This window comes from Colletotrichum orchidophilum (genome assembly GCF_001831195.1).
Source record: "Colletotrichum orchidophilum strain IMI 309357 chromosome Unknown Scaffold_100.1, whole genome shotgun sequence".
Lineage (NCBI taxonomy): Eukaryota > Fungi > Ascomycota > Sordariomycetes > Glomerellales > Glomerellaceae > Colletotrichum > Colletotrichum orchidophilum.
The window spans coordinates 39,633-58,346 of NW_019173056.1; the positions used below are offsets into that span (position 1 = coordinate 39,633).

The 18,714-nt window shown below is 53.2% G+C and overlaps 2 protein-coding genes across 2 annotated transcripts; one reads left to right on the forward strand and one right to left on the reverse strand.

Annotated features, from left to right (window-relative positions):
• Positions 1–493: 493 nt before the first annotated feature.
• Positions 494–616, forward strand: CORC01_10246 (uncharacterized protein; the record flags this gene model as incomplete). The annotated part of the gene is made up of 1 exon (XM_022621874.1): positions 494–616. A coding segment is annotated over one exon (123 nt), but the record flags the coding sequence as incomplete, so codon positions are not given.
• A 6,744-nt stretch (positions 617–7,360) lies between these two features.
• CORC01_10247 (guanine nucleotide-binding protein subunit beta) lies at positions 7,361–8,731 on the reverse strand (the record flags this gene model as incomplete). The annotated part of the gene is made up of 5 exons (XM_022621875.1): positions 7,361–7,381; positions 7,443–7,562; positions 7,622–7,711; positions 7,782–8,500; positions 8,602–8,731. The coding sequence occupies 5 exons, from the start codon at positions 8,729–8,731 to the stop codon at positions 7,361–7,363; spliced, it is 1,080 nt and encodes a 359-aa protein (XP_022471591.1).
• Positions 8,732–18,714: the final 9,983 nt, after the last annotated feature.

Here is an 18,714-nt window from a genome sequence, read left to right on the forward strand (position 1 = left end):
CTGCAGTGCGGCGCGATTGGGGAAGGGAGCTTGGTTTATATACGGAACGATGGACGGAGGAGCGGACGGGTGTGTGGTCAGAGGGAGGTTGCAGTCCGGGGGTATTGTAAAGAAGGAGTAAACAAGGAGGTTGTGAATTGTTGGCAATCGTGCGACGTTGAGCTTGGAAGGGTGTGCCCTGTTGGTCTGTCAGGGCGTCTAGTAGAGCAAGCAAAGTGACTTGTGTGGACAAGGACAGGATGTGTCGCGCAATTGATGGTGGGAGAGGAGAGGGACGGTGGGAGGCGAAGCAGAGATGGATGACTACGAGTTGGATCGCAAGGATGGAGGCCCTTCGATGGATTTTCTCGAAGCAGTGGGGTCGCAGTCAGGGGTCAACCCTTGCGCTGGCCACGATGCGGTGAGAGCCGGGTCCCAGTGGTGCAGTGTGTAGAACAGACTGGCGCGATGCGTGAGTGGTGCGAGATGTGCGCCAAAGGGCACAAGGGGGGCTCGAGGGTCGAGGGTTGAGGATCGAGGGTCGGCAGCGAAGCCCCTGGGGTGCGTCAGGCTGTTTCAGAAGCGGCGAAGGCGCGTGGTTGCGAACAGGGGAGACTGGACGGCAACGTGTGGATGAATCGCTGGGCCTTGATGTTGACGTGACCAGGTGAGATCTGGTTGCGGTAAGAGGCATGTAGTCCGCGATGTTAAGACGAGGATAGGGTGGCCGGGAGAGGAGTGATGATCGTTTGCGGGCGTACCGAGTGTGCAACGCTGGCACGGCAAGGCCGGTCAATTTCTTTGCAGTTGGCAGCCTTGCGTAAGCTGCCCGACCCCGGTATCCTTGTCCTCGGGTGCCGATATCGATGATTGTGGGCAAGTCAACTTTGGAGGATACGAATGCCGAACTGGGGCGTGCAGAAGACGGAACAGAGGCCAGCGACGATGGTGTCGTCACGCGTGAGGATACCCCAAAGCTTACCGACGAGGAGGTCGAGGGAAGGGCCTGAAGGGGCAAGAAGAAAAATGGGTCCCAAGAGAAATGTCTGAAGCTGCAAGCCGGCAAGCCAGGGTGCCGGAGCAGGCAAAGAAGGGAGGCGGCTGTGTGTAGGTAATATTCGTCAAAATGCAACCGCAGCTGCAACTGCAATTGGAACTGCAATGCAAGCCGGTTTGCCCATCCAGTTCCTTCAAATTAAAGCAATGCGCAGAAAGATGGGCAATTTACTATCATTTCCTTTACCACATATCAACGGCGAACGCGCAAACCTTCCGCAGGCTGCATCAACGAGTTTCTGCCAAAGTTCCGCCGTCTTGAACCAACTGTTATCTAGGCTACCTTTAGGTACCTCGAGGTACGGACCTCCTTAGGTACTTAGCTGTAGGCTACCTTATTTATTGTCCGTACCTTGCGACGGCAAGAGCTTGGCCGAATGGGGGGCTGTATCAGATACCAGTGACCAGAGAGGGTGAAGAACCGCAACTGTCGTTCTTCTGCACCACCCACCAGGCCACCACACCCTCTTGCTTTTCCTCTGCCCGCGTGGCTTTGCCGGGATCATGGTGCTTGTCAGGATCATTCGACCCGTCTTTTGCCGGTTTTCTCTCCATTTCGCATCGTCGTCTTTGCCCTCCACACTCTGGTCCTGTCCAATCAATGGCAACAAGTACGAGGTGGGGGCAACTCGGGACCTTGCAGATAGGATGCACACTGCACGCTGCAGGTCGATGAGCTGGCTGAGCCGCTTTCTACCTTACTGTATTGTGATTTTCCTAATTTGGTACACTTTCTGTTCCTCCCCTGCCGTCCCGTTGGAGACATCACGCATTTGACCTTTTTTCTCCTTCTCTCGAGCAATGGACGGGCCGGTCACGATGAAAGGTGCCGAAGCCACGCCAAGACACTTCAAGTCGCGAGACGAACAAACACCGCTACTTCTCGTCTTGGTCCGTCTGTGGTTGACCCAAATTTGGCGCACCACGTACGATGTGCCAACCACAATTGGAAAGAGGCTTTAGCTGACTTGCTTCCAATGCTCTTCAATGGGCGAGTGCCTCGTATCTCGTATCTTCCCAAGTCTTCCCAAGGTGGCATCGACCTAGGTACATAGGACCACTAAGGTAGCCATCGCTTTCCCTTCCTCGAGCCAGTCTCTTTCTTTCTACCCGTTCTGCCTCAGACATTGTATCTCATTTCGGCTAGTGCGAATCATTGCGCCTTACCAGGCCAGTGCGGAAGGTCCATGCATCGGAGACGGTGCTGCAACTGGCAACTATTACTATTTGTGGCAGAGAAGGAGATTGATACCGCCGGGTATTAGCGACGTTCCTTGACTTGATGCCTCATTCGCCAGTGTCTCGCATCAAGTACCGTACGTATTCAAAGTTCAGACATAATGTCTTACACCTAATATCTTCTGCCCTTCTCCAAGCCGCCTTCTCTTGTCGGTGGAGCCGAACCGCAAACCCACCGTCCAACCCATAGGCTTGCGAGGTACGGAGTACTGGCAATCCGCATCGCATTGCTCGGAAATATGCGGATATTCTCAGCAGTATGTCAGACTGAGCCACTCCATTACCTAATGATGGCACAACGACTCCCAATAACCTCTTCTGGGGCAGGCAAATGCACGCACATCTCCTGGTCGAAGCAAATGTGGACTGCGTGAGACGTAGGAAACTTGGACACCGCGGAAGAGGCCTTGCTGGCCTGGCATCGGACTACGATACCATCATCCCACCGCGCGTTGGCATTCTCCATCTTCCATCATCCCGTTTTCCAAAACAAAAAGACCCCGAAACGGGGCACAGCAGTCTCACCATGAGCTCCAGAGATCTCTGACAGTGACATGCGCTTAATCGTCATATTTTGCCCCATTTGATCATCCGAAAGTCATCGTCTGCCTTCGTTCCCTGATCTAGCTACATCTTTGGTCGAGACTTGGCCACGGCGTCGGGTGACAGCACTTGTTGGTGCGCCCAGTCAATGCGGATGAAGGCTGGAGAGGGGCCGAATTTTTTATCCATTGCACATCGGGCTGTCCATGAGGCATCTCAAGCTACCCTCGGAACTGGATATTGGCTGATTAATCTCGACTCAGCATACAAAGTAGCCATCATCCAAGGCCATCGGTGGTCATGGACGGTGTCGTCTGTTTACTTTGCCATGCTCCTAGGACGATCGGTTCCCATCACTCTGTTCGCTGACACGACCTATGTTGTGCGAACTCGGTGAGCCATCATAGTCGTTGAGTAATCCGCGGCTGACAACGTTTGGTCCCAAGCAGCAACTATGCCCCTTTATGTCGCGCATCGCATGGCCCTCCATACTCGTATGAAGAGACCTCACGATGTCTCCAACAAAACATGAGTCACCTTCTCTGTCCCGGATACCCCGTTTCATGCCTCTCGACGGACATTTTGTGGATACGATGTTGCGCGTGGACAACACAGAATGACGGCTCCCGACACTGCTCGTGCGTTGCTGACTAGTCACTCAATCACATTTCCAACCACCTCGGAACACGACTCAGTGACGGCAGCTCACTCCGCACCTCGGACTTTCTAGCGTCACATTCGCAGTTGTCAGTTGATCCTGGCGGGAATCTATTCAAAACAAATGCCGAAAGCGATGGTACTCGGCACCAGATTTGGCAGAGGATATGTGCAAGTTGATGAGATCCATATTCGTTCTGGATATAATCCCGGGTTTCATGACTTTGTTTCACGGAAAGACCTGCGTCCCGCGGTGAAAACAAACCTTCCATGAGCGACAAGGATCGAGGAATAGAGCACCCATGGCCTTTGGGTCCAGGAGGTTCCTTGTCAAAGTTTCGTCCATCATACATAGTAGTCCGTGGCCACAAACCAACAGTTTTTGGGCTCCGCCAGCGCCGTCTCGAAGGTTGAGTTCTCGCAACCTAGTGACCGATTCCCCTTTATGTTGATGATACAACAAACAAACGGTTTTCAGCCAGCACGTGTACACATTTTCCCACCTGTTGACTCTCATATTCCAACTTTGGCTTCTGCGCCTCGACGTACCGGCTGCACGCTGCTGGCACTATACCGCTGCACAGGCTCCAGTCGTTATCCGATCGCAGCGACTTTGTTATGGCCAGACATCTGTACATCACAGGAGGGAGAGCAAGCCGAGGGAGGAGTGTTGGGTGTATCACATTCTACCAACACCTCACAAAGTTCTGTCAAACATCTTGCTCCTCCTTGGACGCTCATGCAGTCTGCATTCAATGGGATCAAAGGAAGATCTACCAAAGCAGAGAGGCGTCACCCGAGTCACCAATGCGGCTCGATGACAACCATTACCTAGGCATCAACATTCTCCATTTACCCATGGCTCGTGGCTGCTAGGATCTCTGCATCTACAAGCGCATCGAGGTTTCCAAGTATAACTCAAACAGAGGGCGTCAGCCACCAAATCCTCCTTCCCCATCCCGGGGCTCGTTCCTAGCTGCCACTTGTCTAACCACCTTTGCAGTAGCCGGGAGCCGCGTCAAAATGTAGCCAAAAAGCGATATGCAACGCCCGCAGCCGGGCTGCTTCGATCCAACCGCGGTTGTACATTTCCCACCATACATTTCTATGCGCTGGACGTCGTCGTTTGAGAGTGGGGACCGCCCATGGTCCTCATTGTCTGTGCCGAGAAGACTCTGGTTTCCAGAATTGTCAAAGTTTCCCAAAGTCCTTGAAGCTCATCGCGGGGGCCTTCGAGAAGCTCTTGGTACGACGCTACATGCATAGAAGCCAGCTCGACAGCCCTACGAGCACTAGGGAGATCAGCGACGCTTCCAAACTTCCATCGGGCCACCAAATCCTCCCACACTTCTCGGCACAAACTCCCCGCTCACGCAAGAAGAAGGAAACAAACAACGCGAGAAACTGACTCGAGCAATGCCATCGCCCGAGAGCCTCTTGCAACTTTTCCCCATTCGCCGACGGAGCTTGGAGAACCCTTAGAAAACCAGAGAGCGATTGGGTTACCGAGATGTACGGCAAACGGCAGAGTCAAACTCCGAGTGGCCTGTTCTTCACGTGGTCAAAGTAGCTTCACGTGGCAATGGAGAGGTGGGAGGGTCATTAACAGACGAACCTCACGCCATGGCCCGTCCGCCCTCCTTTTCCCCTCCCTTCATCTTGAGGACTCCAAACTTTTCAAGTCAGGGGCGGGAAAGCTAAGTCATCTTACTTGTTGTTGTGGTGCAGAACCCACCTGTATGCAGCCTTTCCTCCCGAATCCACCAGAACGTCCTCCAATGCTCGTCGTCAGCAGCTTCCGAGGTGGCCCCCACCGGCGCCGGAACGGAGTGCCGAGGGCCTGCCGGAGATGAATTCTTCCACGACTCTCGCCAGATACCCCACCGAGACCGCACGGCTGCTGCCGTCTACAGGATTACAGCCCCTCGCGTTGCTGCGTTCTATGATTTTCCAGAGGGATGGCGTACTGTCGTCTCGTGATGTTGGCGCCTCTCTCTCTCAACAGTCGCGCTCCCTTTTTGTCTTCTTTTTTTTGGCAGACATACGTCGGATCTGCTGTGCTTGACGCCTGCTGATGAGACACCTTCCGTCTATATCTCTCTTCTATACTCCATTGCTCCTCAATAATTTATAATGCCTCTTTCCCCGGCTCATCCAAGGAGCATCGACGGATGACTCTCTTATACGTTATCCTCCCGGGCCGGCGTTGATGTCGGAACTTCTAAGACGTATGGCCGGAACTCGTCCCATGTCACGGGAAGGCTAATCACCAGCCGAAGCTGGTCCTCCCAACCAGTTGTCCCCTCCTTTCGTTCACTATCCATTAATCCATTCGCGCACGGTGAAGTACTTGTTCCCTCCCATTTCCCCATGCGGCTATCAGCCGGTCGTTGTGGACTTTACTGTAGTGTCCCTGCGGATGAAGCCAAGCAGTTCTTGCCGCAAATTCTGTCGCTGGTGAGGGAACACTGTGTGCGTCGGACTCGCGACTGTGCTTTACCTTTTTTGATTGATATCTTTTACTATCAGCAAAGCGGCTGTCGAAATTGGAATTTCGAGCTATATTCAGAACCGGGTTTGATTCAAATTGGCGTAATCAAACCATAGGAAGAATTCACTTGCCAAGGCAGTCGGCACTTGAACAGGAGATGAACGAGCATTGAGCGCGAACTATAGTACAGGCAACAAGTAGGTATAGGAGGAAAGGAAGGCTTCAGGCAGGCGACCACGCAAAGAAGAAAAGAAACACATCTTCATCACTTCCACCCACGTCCATGCACACATTTCTTCGTTCTGTAGGTGGCCCTCATCGGAATCTGTTTCCCCGTTGGACCTCGACCCAAACCCTACCCCGTGTCATCCAAACAAACACCAACCTCCCGGGGAAACTAGGGTTCGACATCTGTTGCCGCACGGTGCCGACTCGCCTTCCCCTTTGTATACGGAAATGACAACTCGCCGCCAAAAAACAAACCGACCTCCTTGTCAACTAGGCCTACTTCTTCCCGCCTTTCTACGAGGCAATCCGTTTTCGTCTCTACTGTACTTCGGCTTCGCGTCGCCTCGGACGACATAGCGGGGACATGCGGCGCTTTCGTCTACCGGACCGACGCCCACGGGAGGAATGGAGAAAATAAGGAAATGCGGGATCGAACGATGCGGCGCGTGTTTTTTCGACGGACAAATAAGCGACTAGGTGATTATCGGACGACGGAAAAATTCTTTTCGATGGTATAGAAAACTCCTTGCTGCGAATCGTAGCACTTTCCCCTCTCGAGCCGCGAGAGTTCGGTCGGTGTCGAAATCGTGTGCTCTGCTTGTCTATGAGTGCGTAGGATTGGATTTCGTTGGGGTATCAAAATGCCTCGATTCCGTTCCCTCCTTGGCGGTCCTGTCGTATCCGGATCCGGTGGCATACGTTGCAGGAGATGTGAAGCAGACATGACTCGGGAAAGGCCACATATGGAAAAACCACCAATGTGTTACAAACCGCCCCCATCTAACAACCAGGTGCTAGAATGAAGGCCCCCAAAAAAGAGAACTATGGTGCAAAAGAATCGTTTGACGATGAGGATGGTTGGTGGTGGCTGGCGTGACAAGAGAGAAAAGGAGGCCCTCTTTAGTTCCTACAGCCGGCCCGTGCCGGCGAAAGGGCGGCTCCAGCTGAGTTGATAGACGATGAGAAAAGTGAGCTTTGGTATGAGCAGGTATGTCGTGACTTCGTCCTGTGTGTGCCAGTACTCGCGGATTAGAAAAGGGCAGCACCAGGGTTTCGAAAATTAAGTTGGCCAAATAACCACTCGACAGAAGATTAAAATGGTTTCGCGGGTACTGGAACCAGTATATCCAGACAGGACTCCGTCATTATCAGGGTCGAAAGGATGGTTTAGTAGGCCCAGATTTTCAGCTGTCACAATCGGTTAGTACAGAATTTCAAGGAATCTCGGTAGGGGAGAGAGTTTTCGTACAAGTGAATCCCATGACCCTGTGCACAAGCTGATGCCGTCGTTGCTAACGCCCAAGCAGCTGACTCTGTTCTCGTGGCCGACAAGAGAACCGACCTTTTCTCCACGCGTCACATCCCAAACCTGTAAAAGCGTTAGGAGTCAATTCGCACCTACAAAGTGTCTCCAGCTGTCAAACGTACCTTGCATTCAAAGTCATCATAGCCAGCGAACAATAAGCGCCCCGAGACTGAGGTCGCTACGGAAGTGATGCCGCAGAGAATAGATTCCGACTGAATCACCCAGCAGGTCAGTAATCAACGTCTCAGAAGTTTGTCTCATATCTCTTGACAGCCCACTTACGCCGTACAGGTTCAATTCGCGGTCGGCGCGAATGTCAAAGAGCCGGCATGTAGCGTCATCAGAGCCGGTAACGAAGGAGTGGCCGTCGGGGAAGAACTGGATTGCGTTGATGTCGGACTCGTGGCCGGCAAATGTCTGCACCGCCTTTCCGGCTCGGATATCCCACAACTTGGCAAAAGCGTCGCAAGCACCTGAAATGAATGTGTTGGAGTTGGTCGGATTGAGGCTGATGCTCATCACGTCGCCCAAATGGTCGGCAAATTCGATAACCTTCTGGCCCGTCTCGATATCCCACTTCATACATGTCATGTCACCGGATGAGGTGAGAATGCTGCGGTCGTTGATGAAGCGACAGCATGAAAGATAACCGGCATGGCCAGACAACTCCCTCGCGACGCGGGTAGGGCCCTCCCTCTGCTGGTTCAGGTTGTAAATGGAGCAAATGTTGTCGAGACCACCGCAAGCCACATAGTTACCGCTGGGGGCGTAGGCACAGGTCATGACCCACGATGATCTGAGGGGAATAGCGTGGACCTTGTTCGTCGTGTAGGCGTCCCAAATGATGAGCTTTCCATCTTGCGAGGCGGAGACGAGGTGTCTTCTGTCGGTGGACCAGTGCATTGCGTAAATCTTGGCCAAATGACCCTTGAGCGTGCGCTTAGCCTTCATCAGTTGGTTCTTTGGGATCGGCTCGTGGGCCTGCTGGGCGACGGTGCGGACTGTTGTCGAGCAAGTGTGGTTAGCGTGACGAGCGGTCGGGTAGTTCGATTGAAACGGGAGGGATGGCAGTCCGAGATGAATTGACGATGGAAAGACTCACGGGTGGTATCGGCGAGCTCATCCTTCTTCCTCTTGATCCTGTCCTTCAGTGTCTCAGCCTCGCGTCGCGCCTGCTGGATGCGCGCCTGCATCGCCTCGGGCGACACATCATTTTGGCCTTGAGAGTTCATCGTCGTGGACTGTCGGCCTCGATCAATGGGATGGCGGAGCGAGAGGGGCGTCAACTGATGGGGAGATGCGGCGGTAGAAGCGGCGGTGATGGGAGTGGTTGTGGTGGTGGTGGAAGCGGGCGAGGAGGTCGGATCGGGAGGAGGTGGTCGTCGGTCGTTGGATGAGGGTTGAGGGTTGGAATTGAAATTGAGCGGGAGTCGGTGGAGAGGGAGGAAAGAGAGGTGTGGTGGTTGTCCAGTTCCAGATGGAAGGGGAATGCAAGCTCCAGGGGGGTTGCTTTGCGCGGACCAGTAAAACAGCAGGGTAGAAAGGAAATGATGGTTGGCCTGGGGGGGTGGTTGAATTATTAGAGAGGAAGCGCAGGTACCTGCCGTGGCTGCGATTTGTCGGCCTGTTTAGCGGTACCTGCCGGGGGGAGGGCTTATGCAGAAAACCCAGTAGTCGGGTGGACAGGGCAGGGCAGGAGCAAGGAGCGAGGTAGGAGCCGAAGTAAGAGCAGGAGCAGGAACAGGAACAGGAGAGAGATGGGCGGATGCGGGAGAGGAGGCAAGGTATGGAGCAAAACTGGGAGGTGGATTAAGATGGCCGGCTGGCAGTGGACGGAGGAAGAGATGGGAGAGAAAAAAGAGGAGAGGACGGGACGGGGAACAGGACGAGAAGGGACTGGTGACTGGACGGAGGTGGGGGGAGAGGGGGGGGGCAAACACTGAAGGGGAACGAGAGGAGGACCAAGGGCCGGGGCGGTCGCCGTGTAGACAGAGGTGGATCCTCTTCTCTTTCCTCTATTTTCCCCCTTCCAAATGCTCTCCTTCTCTCTCTCCAGGTCTCTCTATTTTGCCCAGTCTCCCGTCCGATTCTCCCTGCCTTCGCTACCGTCGCTGCTGCTGTCGCTGCTACGGCTGCACACCTTCTCTGCTGCGGCGGTGCTGCCTCGAAGAACCCAGGGCCTGAACCTGGACCAAGCTGGGATTTGGTGCTTGAGTTGGCCAGGGGTATCCGTATGTGCAGAGGTACAAAATTTGGACGTAGGGACAATGAAAAGTGGTCGTCCGTCTGGTGGGGGCCCTGGATAGTGAATCGGTCGACCCTCAAGCAGGTACAAAGCAAAAGGGAGGGAGGGTACAGGCCGTCTTGGAGGCCTACTAGTTGGAAGTACCGGAAGCTAGGTCCTTGCGTCGAGGTCAGATGAAGTTGCTGCAACCTGCATCTCCTGGAGTATATGGATAGAATCCAAGTGTGCAACAAACACGTTCGAGACAAGAGCAGCCACGGAGAGTCATGACAGTGGAAGGAAGGGCAAGTCAAGCTAGATCAAAGGACGACGAATATTCCTACTCTCCGCTCGGCCAAAGGCAACGCCGACGGCAATGATTGCCCGAGCAGAAAGCGTACGGAATGAGGATGGGACGCGACGGCGGCATAATAACGGGAGGGAGCAGACGTCGAGGTGGCGCCGGCCTGAACCACCTACAGAGTAAGGTAGGCGGGCCAGAGGCAAAGCTGCTCAAGGCAGCGACACCTCAGCGTGACCGATTAGGATCGGGACTGTACGAACACTGGGACGGACACGAACTGGCCACGGCAGATGGCAGAAAGGTCCCAGTCCTTTGTCCCGAGGAGGTGACAAGACAGGGCCAAGGTATGGTACGAAGACCTAGGAAACAACTCAAAAAAAGGGGCATGCCGCTGGATGGCTTATTGGGTAACGCTCTTAGGTGAGAGAGTACTGAGTCTGGATACGCTGAAAGACACAGGACCTTGGGCCAGTCTCGCCAGTCTCGCCAGTCTCCAGAAGCCGTCTTTTTCTTTCGTGCTGTTCTTGCCCTCTTGATTCAAATACTCTCCGAGAAGCTCGGGATTGGCAAGCTTATCGCGATGGTGTGCAGGGTAGGGAGAGATCACACCAGGAAGAGAGTGGCCAGGCAGGCAGGGCTGGATTGGGCTGGGCTGATCGGGCGGCGGCGAAATTGCGACATTGCATTGAGCCCTGAATGAAGAAGAAGAGGTGAGCCGGGTCGGACTTTGGTCGGCCGGGTAAGTCTCGCAGTCCGTCACAATGGCAGAAGCGGCCATCAACACCACCCACGAATGGGGAGTCTGGAGTACGGATAGAGTGGCAGTGACAGCCGCAGTCAGTTAGACCGGGTCGCGTACGGGACTCTGTAGGTGGCTGAGGTGCTACGTACCGAAGGGCGATATTTCGTCAACCAGGTCGAGTTAGCCGGAGAAGCACGCGGCAAGAGCTGTGAGATTGGGGCAGGTCAGGTATTCGTACAGAAATGCAGCGATGGCGGGTATGCTGTGAAGCGGGAAGACAGGATGAAGATGAATCGGTAGAGGAGGAGTCCAGGCCCTGTGCTGACCCATGTGGTGTCCGTATGAGGCAGTCTCAGAGTCTGGGAGAGTGCGGGAGACTGAGAATGCCAGTGGTCGATTGGATGGGACAGTGGTTCGTCTTCTCGCCGGTGTCTCTTTGAGGTGTCTCTCGGTGTGTTCGACAAGCCCCCTGCGCCCAAAAAGGACAGAGACACTGGAGCTGAGTTGAGTCGTTGATCGGATGCGTCGAGGTCAGATCCAGTGACTCCTTGCTCCGCCAATCACAATGCCGCCAGTCAGCTGATTCCATATGTCCATGTGGCGCGAAGGGAACAATGTCCAAGTGCAAATAAGTATTGCATGTCTACAGGAGGCGAAGGTATCTGTAAAGTACATGTAGTGCTGTGAGCTGCCCAAGTAATCATTACGCAGCAGGTAGTTGACGGTTGACGATTGATGGTTCATGGTTGTGGATATATCCAATAGGGGTGGGGCACAAGCTTGTGTTATTTTATTTCTTCCCCCTTGTGACCCTGGGCTCAGTGGGCTGGTGCCAGATGGGACGTATCCCGGTATCCGTACGGAGGCAAGAAGGTACGTGGACTCGAATCCCGCACACAAATGGAAAGATGGCCCAAGGACAAGTGGATTCTGGAACCAGACGTGCCTGCAGATGTGGGTTGGGGGAAGGAAGGGAAGACAAGCGTGACATGGGAGGTAAGAATTACCCCGAGTGCAGGTTCCTTCCTCCGCTCCAACCTGCCGTCAACTTGCGTCTTGCACTCGTCGTGATCAAACAAAGGTCCCTCGATGTCTGCCTGACAAGGTACGTACTAACAGACTTTGGGGGATAAATCATTTTTCCTCTGGAACTAGTACATAGTATGAGGTAAGAATCTGAAAAGGCAAATGAAAATCTTACCCCCCTCGATACGAGCGTACTTGCTAATGACCGAATCCGAACAGCAGTAATAAAGCCGCCCATGTCGTCCCATTCTCTTGCTCTGGTCCGTAACCAATCCCTTACCAGTAACCACATCATTGAGCCTTGTATCCCGGACCGCCATTGCAAGGAGGTGTTTAGGTGAGCCAAAAAAAAGACAGTTTAGCTTTGAGATGTGCGCATCAACATCTATCCAGTCGCAGTGCGCGGGCATCCATTTCTTTGACTGATTGGGAGCTTGGGACCATGTTCAACTGAGCAAGAAGTGGCAAACTGGGTGCTGCACCCGGTAGGAAGAGAGAGTGTGTGTGTATATGTGTCCGCTTTTTCTCCGTCGGCTCCATGCGATGCCCTACTATGTACAACGCGATACCTTCAATCGAGCTTCAAGCCCTCAGCCTACAGCATGTTGGCTAGCTGGTGGACATGGTATCTGTATGTGCTACGTGCATGGGCGACCCAAGACTAAGACAACCAGATCCCGATCGAGCAAGCAGAGGAGCAGGGTTCAGTGCGGTAGCTTAAAAGGCATCTAGAGTTGTAGATTTGGGATCCCTACCTGTACTCATGACACCTGCGTTACGGAGCGCATAGCCCTTCGCCATCATCATCTACGTTATACATCATGGAAATGGACGAAAGATGGATGTATTTGCTGTGCTTTTTTGGCGTCCTAATGCCCCCACACCATGAAGCCGTGTCGTGTTTGCTCGCGCTGGCCCGAATGGTCATACTGGCAGAGCGTCTTCTTCCGCCTCACTTTCCACTTTCGACTACCCTTGGACAAAGGGTGCATGCAGGATGGTTTGAAGCACCTCACGTACTGTATGGGCAAAAGATCAAAGGTGCCGCCGACGACATGGGATATTTCCTTTCCGCCTTGCAACGCGCACGGGCACAGACACCTCGGTCAAGGTATTGACTTTTTCGTATTGCGCCAATCTCTTGCCTCATCTTCCATGCACATTCATACCTGCCATAGGTACCGCCGTGTTAAGCTTGAGAAAAAAGAAATATGGCAACACGAGGAATTGAGTCTTTCTCTAACGTATCGATCTTGTCCAACGGGAGTAGGTAGATATTTCATGTTCCTTCCATGGAAAGTAGCAAGTGCCTCTCTCGGGCTAAAGATGGGTTGCTGAAGCAGGAAAAGGCGTATCGGCAGCACCTGTCATCTGAGTAACACTGAAAAAAGGAACATGGGAAGCACAGTGCACTCATTTAACCCCTGTCGGGTCTGTTTCCAGATGGGAAGCTGCGGCAGACTGGGGTTCTAATTGGCCAGGCTGAGCCCGATACGTCTCGCCCCTCCCGCATCAGAAAGTGGAGAAGGAGCCGCCGCACCGGCTGCGCACCCTCCTTCCCAAGGCTTCTCCTCCTCCTCCAACCTTCTTGGCGACATGCAAGCACAACGCTTGAAGCTGCGGGGATGCTCGACGCTTTTTCTTTCCCGTGCCCTGCGCATCCGACGGGAGCTCGAATCTAAGGGATTGTGTGAACGGCAGAGTAGCTCATCATTAGCCACGGCCGCTTACCTCCAATTAGGGGAACTTATCTACGCCATGTTTGTTCAAATTCAGAGTTTTCGAGGCGTTGTCTCGTCGCCATCAACCGCTGGGTAAGTACTCGTAGCTTGGTACGGAGGTACTGCATTTTGCCTTTCTGTCGATTTCTGAATTCCATCATTGGATCCAACGACAAGCTACCGTTCAAACACCTCGCAGCATTCTTTCTCTCGGAGGGCCCTGTGGCTCGATGCAGATGCAGATGCAGATGCAATGCAATACAATAGAAGGGTTGTTCAGTCACGCATTGTATTCGCACAATGCCCCTCTACATTGGAGTTGGAGTTGAATGGTGCGGATCTTGCGCTTGCGCTTCTTGGCTACCTCTTCCGCACGGCATTCAATCCAAATACAACAAACCAACAGACGATCAGCCGACGCGGAAGGCAGTAATCCCATCAGTAAGCGAAGTCGTACGTACTAGGTATCGCAGTGATCACGGAGCACTCAGATGACCCGGTGTTTCTCTCACATTGAGCTTCACCTCACCTCACCTGTAGGATGCCTTGCAATGTGGGACGCTCTAGCTGAGATGCATTGCATAAAAAGTAGATTGGATACATACACTAGGCCGTATCCAGAGTCTCAGGTACCGACTCCCCATCGAAATGAGCTACCTGGTGTACGGATACGTACTTCGATGCAGGATGCAGCCAGGTCCATGTCTTGGATGTTGGGACATCCCTGACAAGGTAACAAGCAACTACCACTCTTTGCACCGGCTGTTCCGCGACCTGTGCACCGCATTTCCTCTCCACGTCCACCTCACCTCATCAAATTGAAGAACGTTCGTACGTAGTAAACCGCCATTACTATGCTATTACATTCCTGTTCTGAGGTCGGTCGCTAGTGTCAGGAGGCTTTAGACGCTGCAGGCCCGACACTTTTCATAGCGTTTCCTCGAGACGCACCGCTCATACTTTTCATTCAGCCGATCGCCGACGACATGGACATTGTCAATGCCAGAAAACAGCGTAGGGTGGCGAAAGCACGCAGGCCGCGTCGGCAGCGCTCGCCAAACGGCACCACTTTGACAACGTCCCCTCGCCTCATGTTGCTGATGGCCGACCGGCATCACCTCTCCGTTTGAACTAGACACGCATAACCATCGCAACACACACAAACACACATACTCGGAAGACCCTGGCCTCTCCCCGGAAACGATCAGCAGTCGACAACCCAGTGCAAGCAAGCGCCAGCAGCGATACCGATCAGCAAGGAAAACGATGAGGACTCGAAAGCTAAACACAGACAGAACGCGTAAAATGCGACTTGGTCATACCAATCTGGTGGACGTTGGCAAACTTTTCGGCGAACCATCCGAAAACCTTATTCTTCAGAAAGGTAGCCAGAGCGATCAACAAAGTCATCAGCTCTTGATAGCTTTGCAGATGGAGGGGACTAGGGCTAGGATGAAGACCCGGACTAGGATAACGATCATGACGAGCCCTTGGTCCAAGTGCAGATCTGACTCCAACGTTGTTCGGGAAATCCCCAGATGTCAGGTGGCGACAATCACGGATTAGGCGAAGGGCATAGACGAGAAAGACAAATGCCTTCCTTGCTGAGCTGCTAGCCAGGTGGGAGCCGTCGTCAGCCAGCCGGGGTCCTCGGGGTATTGGGCGAACCGCTCATTTCCTTGTTGTACAGAAAGGCCGCAACCCATCCTAGCTCCCTGCTGGCTGTTTGCTTTTCCGACATCATCAGTTTTGCTGTCGTCCCAATTGCTCGATCTCATCTCAAGTCAGACCTTATCACAACCACTACAGCTCACGGCCTGGCGCTTCGATAAATCTTTTGCCCACCTCGCGGACCTTGGCGGCGTCTTTCCCAGCCAACGGCTCCTTCTTCTCGCTGTCGAAGCTTTGAGGAGATATCCGCAACGAAGCTTTCATCCTCGAAGGTCGTCGTCTCCCAGTGGTTTTGGCGTGACAGGCTACCCAGCCTTGAGATCTCGAGCCAGCCGGTGCAACTGCAAGCCCCGAGCTTCCCAAGTTGCCTCTTTTCGAGGTCCCGAAGCAAAACTTGTCTCGCCTGGATTCGCTGTACTATCCATGTCGATGATGGCCCTGTGGCGGGAGAAGATTGCCGATATCAAACGAATACTGACATACACTCTTCGAGCGTCCCACCAGGATTGTCACTATTATACTCTCTGGGCGGAAGGCATGACTGTCAGACAATCCCCGTCGGACATCAGTCACGGGCATTGGTATGCTTCCGATTCCAGGTCAACACCAAACTCTCACTTCTTCGACTGGGTCGTCATACTCCTATCATTGACTACTTTCAAAACCTATACTCCCGTATTAGCACTAGATTGAACTACTCTCGGAAGTTGTGTAGATAGTACACACGGTGCTAGATTGCGTTGCTGGTGTCGTCTGAAGGGTAAAGGGACACAAATCAAATTGAACATCCCCCCCCAAATATATCCAACACTTGCACGTCGCCTGCTCACGTATGGAGAACAAAAGAAGCCGATTCGCCTTGACTTCTGGATTTGTCGACCATGCCTTGAAGCTCCTGCTCCTATCATCTTGGCAAGGGGGCCCATCACTGTTGGTACCCGTCTTCTGCCCCAACCTTGCGCCACTGTCCACTAGCTCCAAGAGTAAGCTTGTGGAAAGCCAGAAATCTTTTGTACTACCTTGGACTGCCCTGGACTCAGGTACAAATTTCCGTCATCTTGACAGGCCATCATCCGGCAATCCCGGCATCTAACGGACAAGTTACGACAACGCCGACATATCGACTGGCTAGGGGAATTCTGGCGATGACACCCTCGCCGGCGATGTCATCCTGACAGCCGGACAAGCCCTCCTGCTAGGATAAGATTTGCCAAGCGCATAGCACTCATAGCTTACGTAGCTTGTACGCTAATACAACTACATACCTCTGCTGACGGCGGACGATGTCGAATATCAAAAGCTGTGTACGATCTCGCTCGCACTGTGTGGTACGTCGGCCGTCCAAGTTCAACCCCTAACCAAACTTGGTTTGGTCACGCCTCCATCAAAGCACAATGGCGCATAATGGCAGCTCGTCTGATTGGCGAAGCATATCACAAGAAGGATCAAAGGGGACCGAATTTGACAGCCAATTCTTCAATGTCCCCCAGGTAGGTCGAAGCTTTGACAGATATGCCACAGTCAACGTCACCGACAGGCAGATTCACTGCGTCGCCCCTGTTCCAATTCGGCGAGGTAAAGTCCCCAGGATTTCGTATATCTCCACAAACCTACGTGATGACAGACCATTTGGTCATTGAGTGTTGATAGAAACAGGGAATTCCAGAACGAGGTACATGGCCCAAAATCAAAATCCGTTGTGGTAAATCTTGTGACCGGCACTTGAAGTATCTTCGACCGCCGACCACCAATGGGCAAACGCACTTCTTCTCCGCTCGGCGGGAAACGCTTTGGCTCCCATGGATCCTGCTCCACCCGGGAGTACGGGTAGAATCCGTTTGCACGAATTGGTGGCATCCCCTTTGTCACTTTGAGGCTTGCACTGAACGTTGGTACGGGTACCCGCCTCGTGATATCCCTATCCTCTAAGCTACCCGCGGCCTCTGAAAGATGCTTTCTTGTGCTGCTCGCTCCATGTTTTACCGTTTCACATTCCAACGCCGGGATCACCTTTCCTGCGGGTGGCATGATGGATCTCGTCTGGCACCCTTTAATGATCTAGGATATTGACGAGGTCTGTGTGTCGTCTCAACGAAATGCAAAGACGAATACCGACAATGTACTGCAATGGTCATTCGCGAACCTGGTCCGGAGTGCACTCCTGAATGGCAGTCCGCGGATTGCGCGGGCCCTACTCCAGGTAGAAGTGCAACAAATGCCACCCCGTTCTTTTGTGCTCATAGGGCCGAGGCAGGAGGACTCGTGTGGCACACTTCACGAGCGGACCACCACGAAACCTCGAGGCTGCAGCAGACGAGACATTTGGCCGTTTCTTAGCCCTACGACTGGCCGGATTCTTGTCCTTCTGCGCAGCACAGGGCGATGGACCCTCCTGGCAGCTTGGCATGTCCCTGCTGCTGGCAAACGCTCGTTCGGTCTAGCGGGAACCATCTCAGAGATCTTGCTCCAACCCTTTTGGTTCATAAGGGACAGCAAGTAGCTTACACACTGAGCAATTATGCAGCGGCCATCTCGATTTGAGCATTGAATGCAATGATTTGCATGTGGCACCAATAGTAGTCACTGCACACCCCAGTTATTCGTGGTAGCAATTTTGGGCCGCTCTGACGACTTTGGAAAGACGGCGAACGACTGCAATACGCTTCGAAAGGTCCGACTGGGATTATTTGCAGCCGAATAACTGGAGAAGAACATCAAAGTTCTGTGAAGCTAATTATAGAGTCATGTCTCATTTCAGCATAGTGTACGTCGATCCATGGATGCTGCTGGAGTAGCTAGCCAGGCAGACTACTATGGAGTAGGGTAGGTTTCTGAAAGCCATGTCGGTTCTTAGTCGATGCCATGGAGCAGTGAGCCATAGTAGTAAGGAATCGGCTGCCTTACTTCATTTGGTAGAACGAAAAAGAACATGACAAATTGGCATGAAGAGACGGAGTCGGACCAGACCAGATCCAAGCTAGGCCAGACCCGGTCCAGCAAGAACCCGCTGCGTATCGAGTCGCGCTTGAGGACGGTATGTTACTCGGTAAGTTGGAAGGAACCGAAAGCAAAGCTAAACATGTATTCTGTAGGTTTCCAGGTTTGAAACGAACCGACGACATCGACTCCGATACATGTGGGCAGTCAACAGCCGCCCGCATAGCAGACAAAATGCTCGCGGGCCAGGGGATATCCATCAAACCACCAAAAAAAAGAAAGAAAGAAAGAAAAAGGCTCTTGCTTCGAAGGTCAACTAAAATCCTCTGCCGAGCTACCCAATCACCCTCTATCTCACGGAGGTCGGCAAGATTAGTGCTAGTACGCGGCAGAGCCCCATAGCGGCAATACGAAGCCTCGACCCGATTCAGAAACTCCAAAGCAAACGTACGGCCCTCGGGCTGTTGTACCGGCCCCTCGCAAGGAACGGTCAACGAATTGACGTTATAGGTAGGCGCCGGGTGACTCGAGTTACTTCCTGTACAAGAAAGGTTGTTGGCCTGTTGAGAATCGCAGCCGATGCCCGCGCC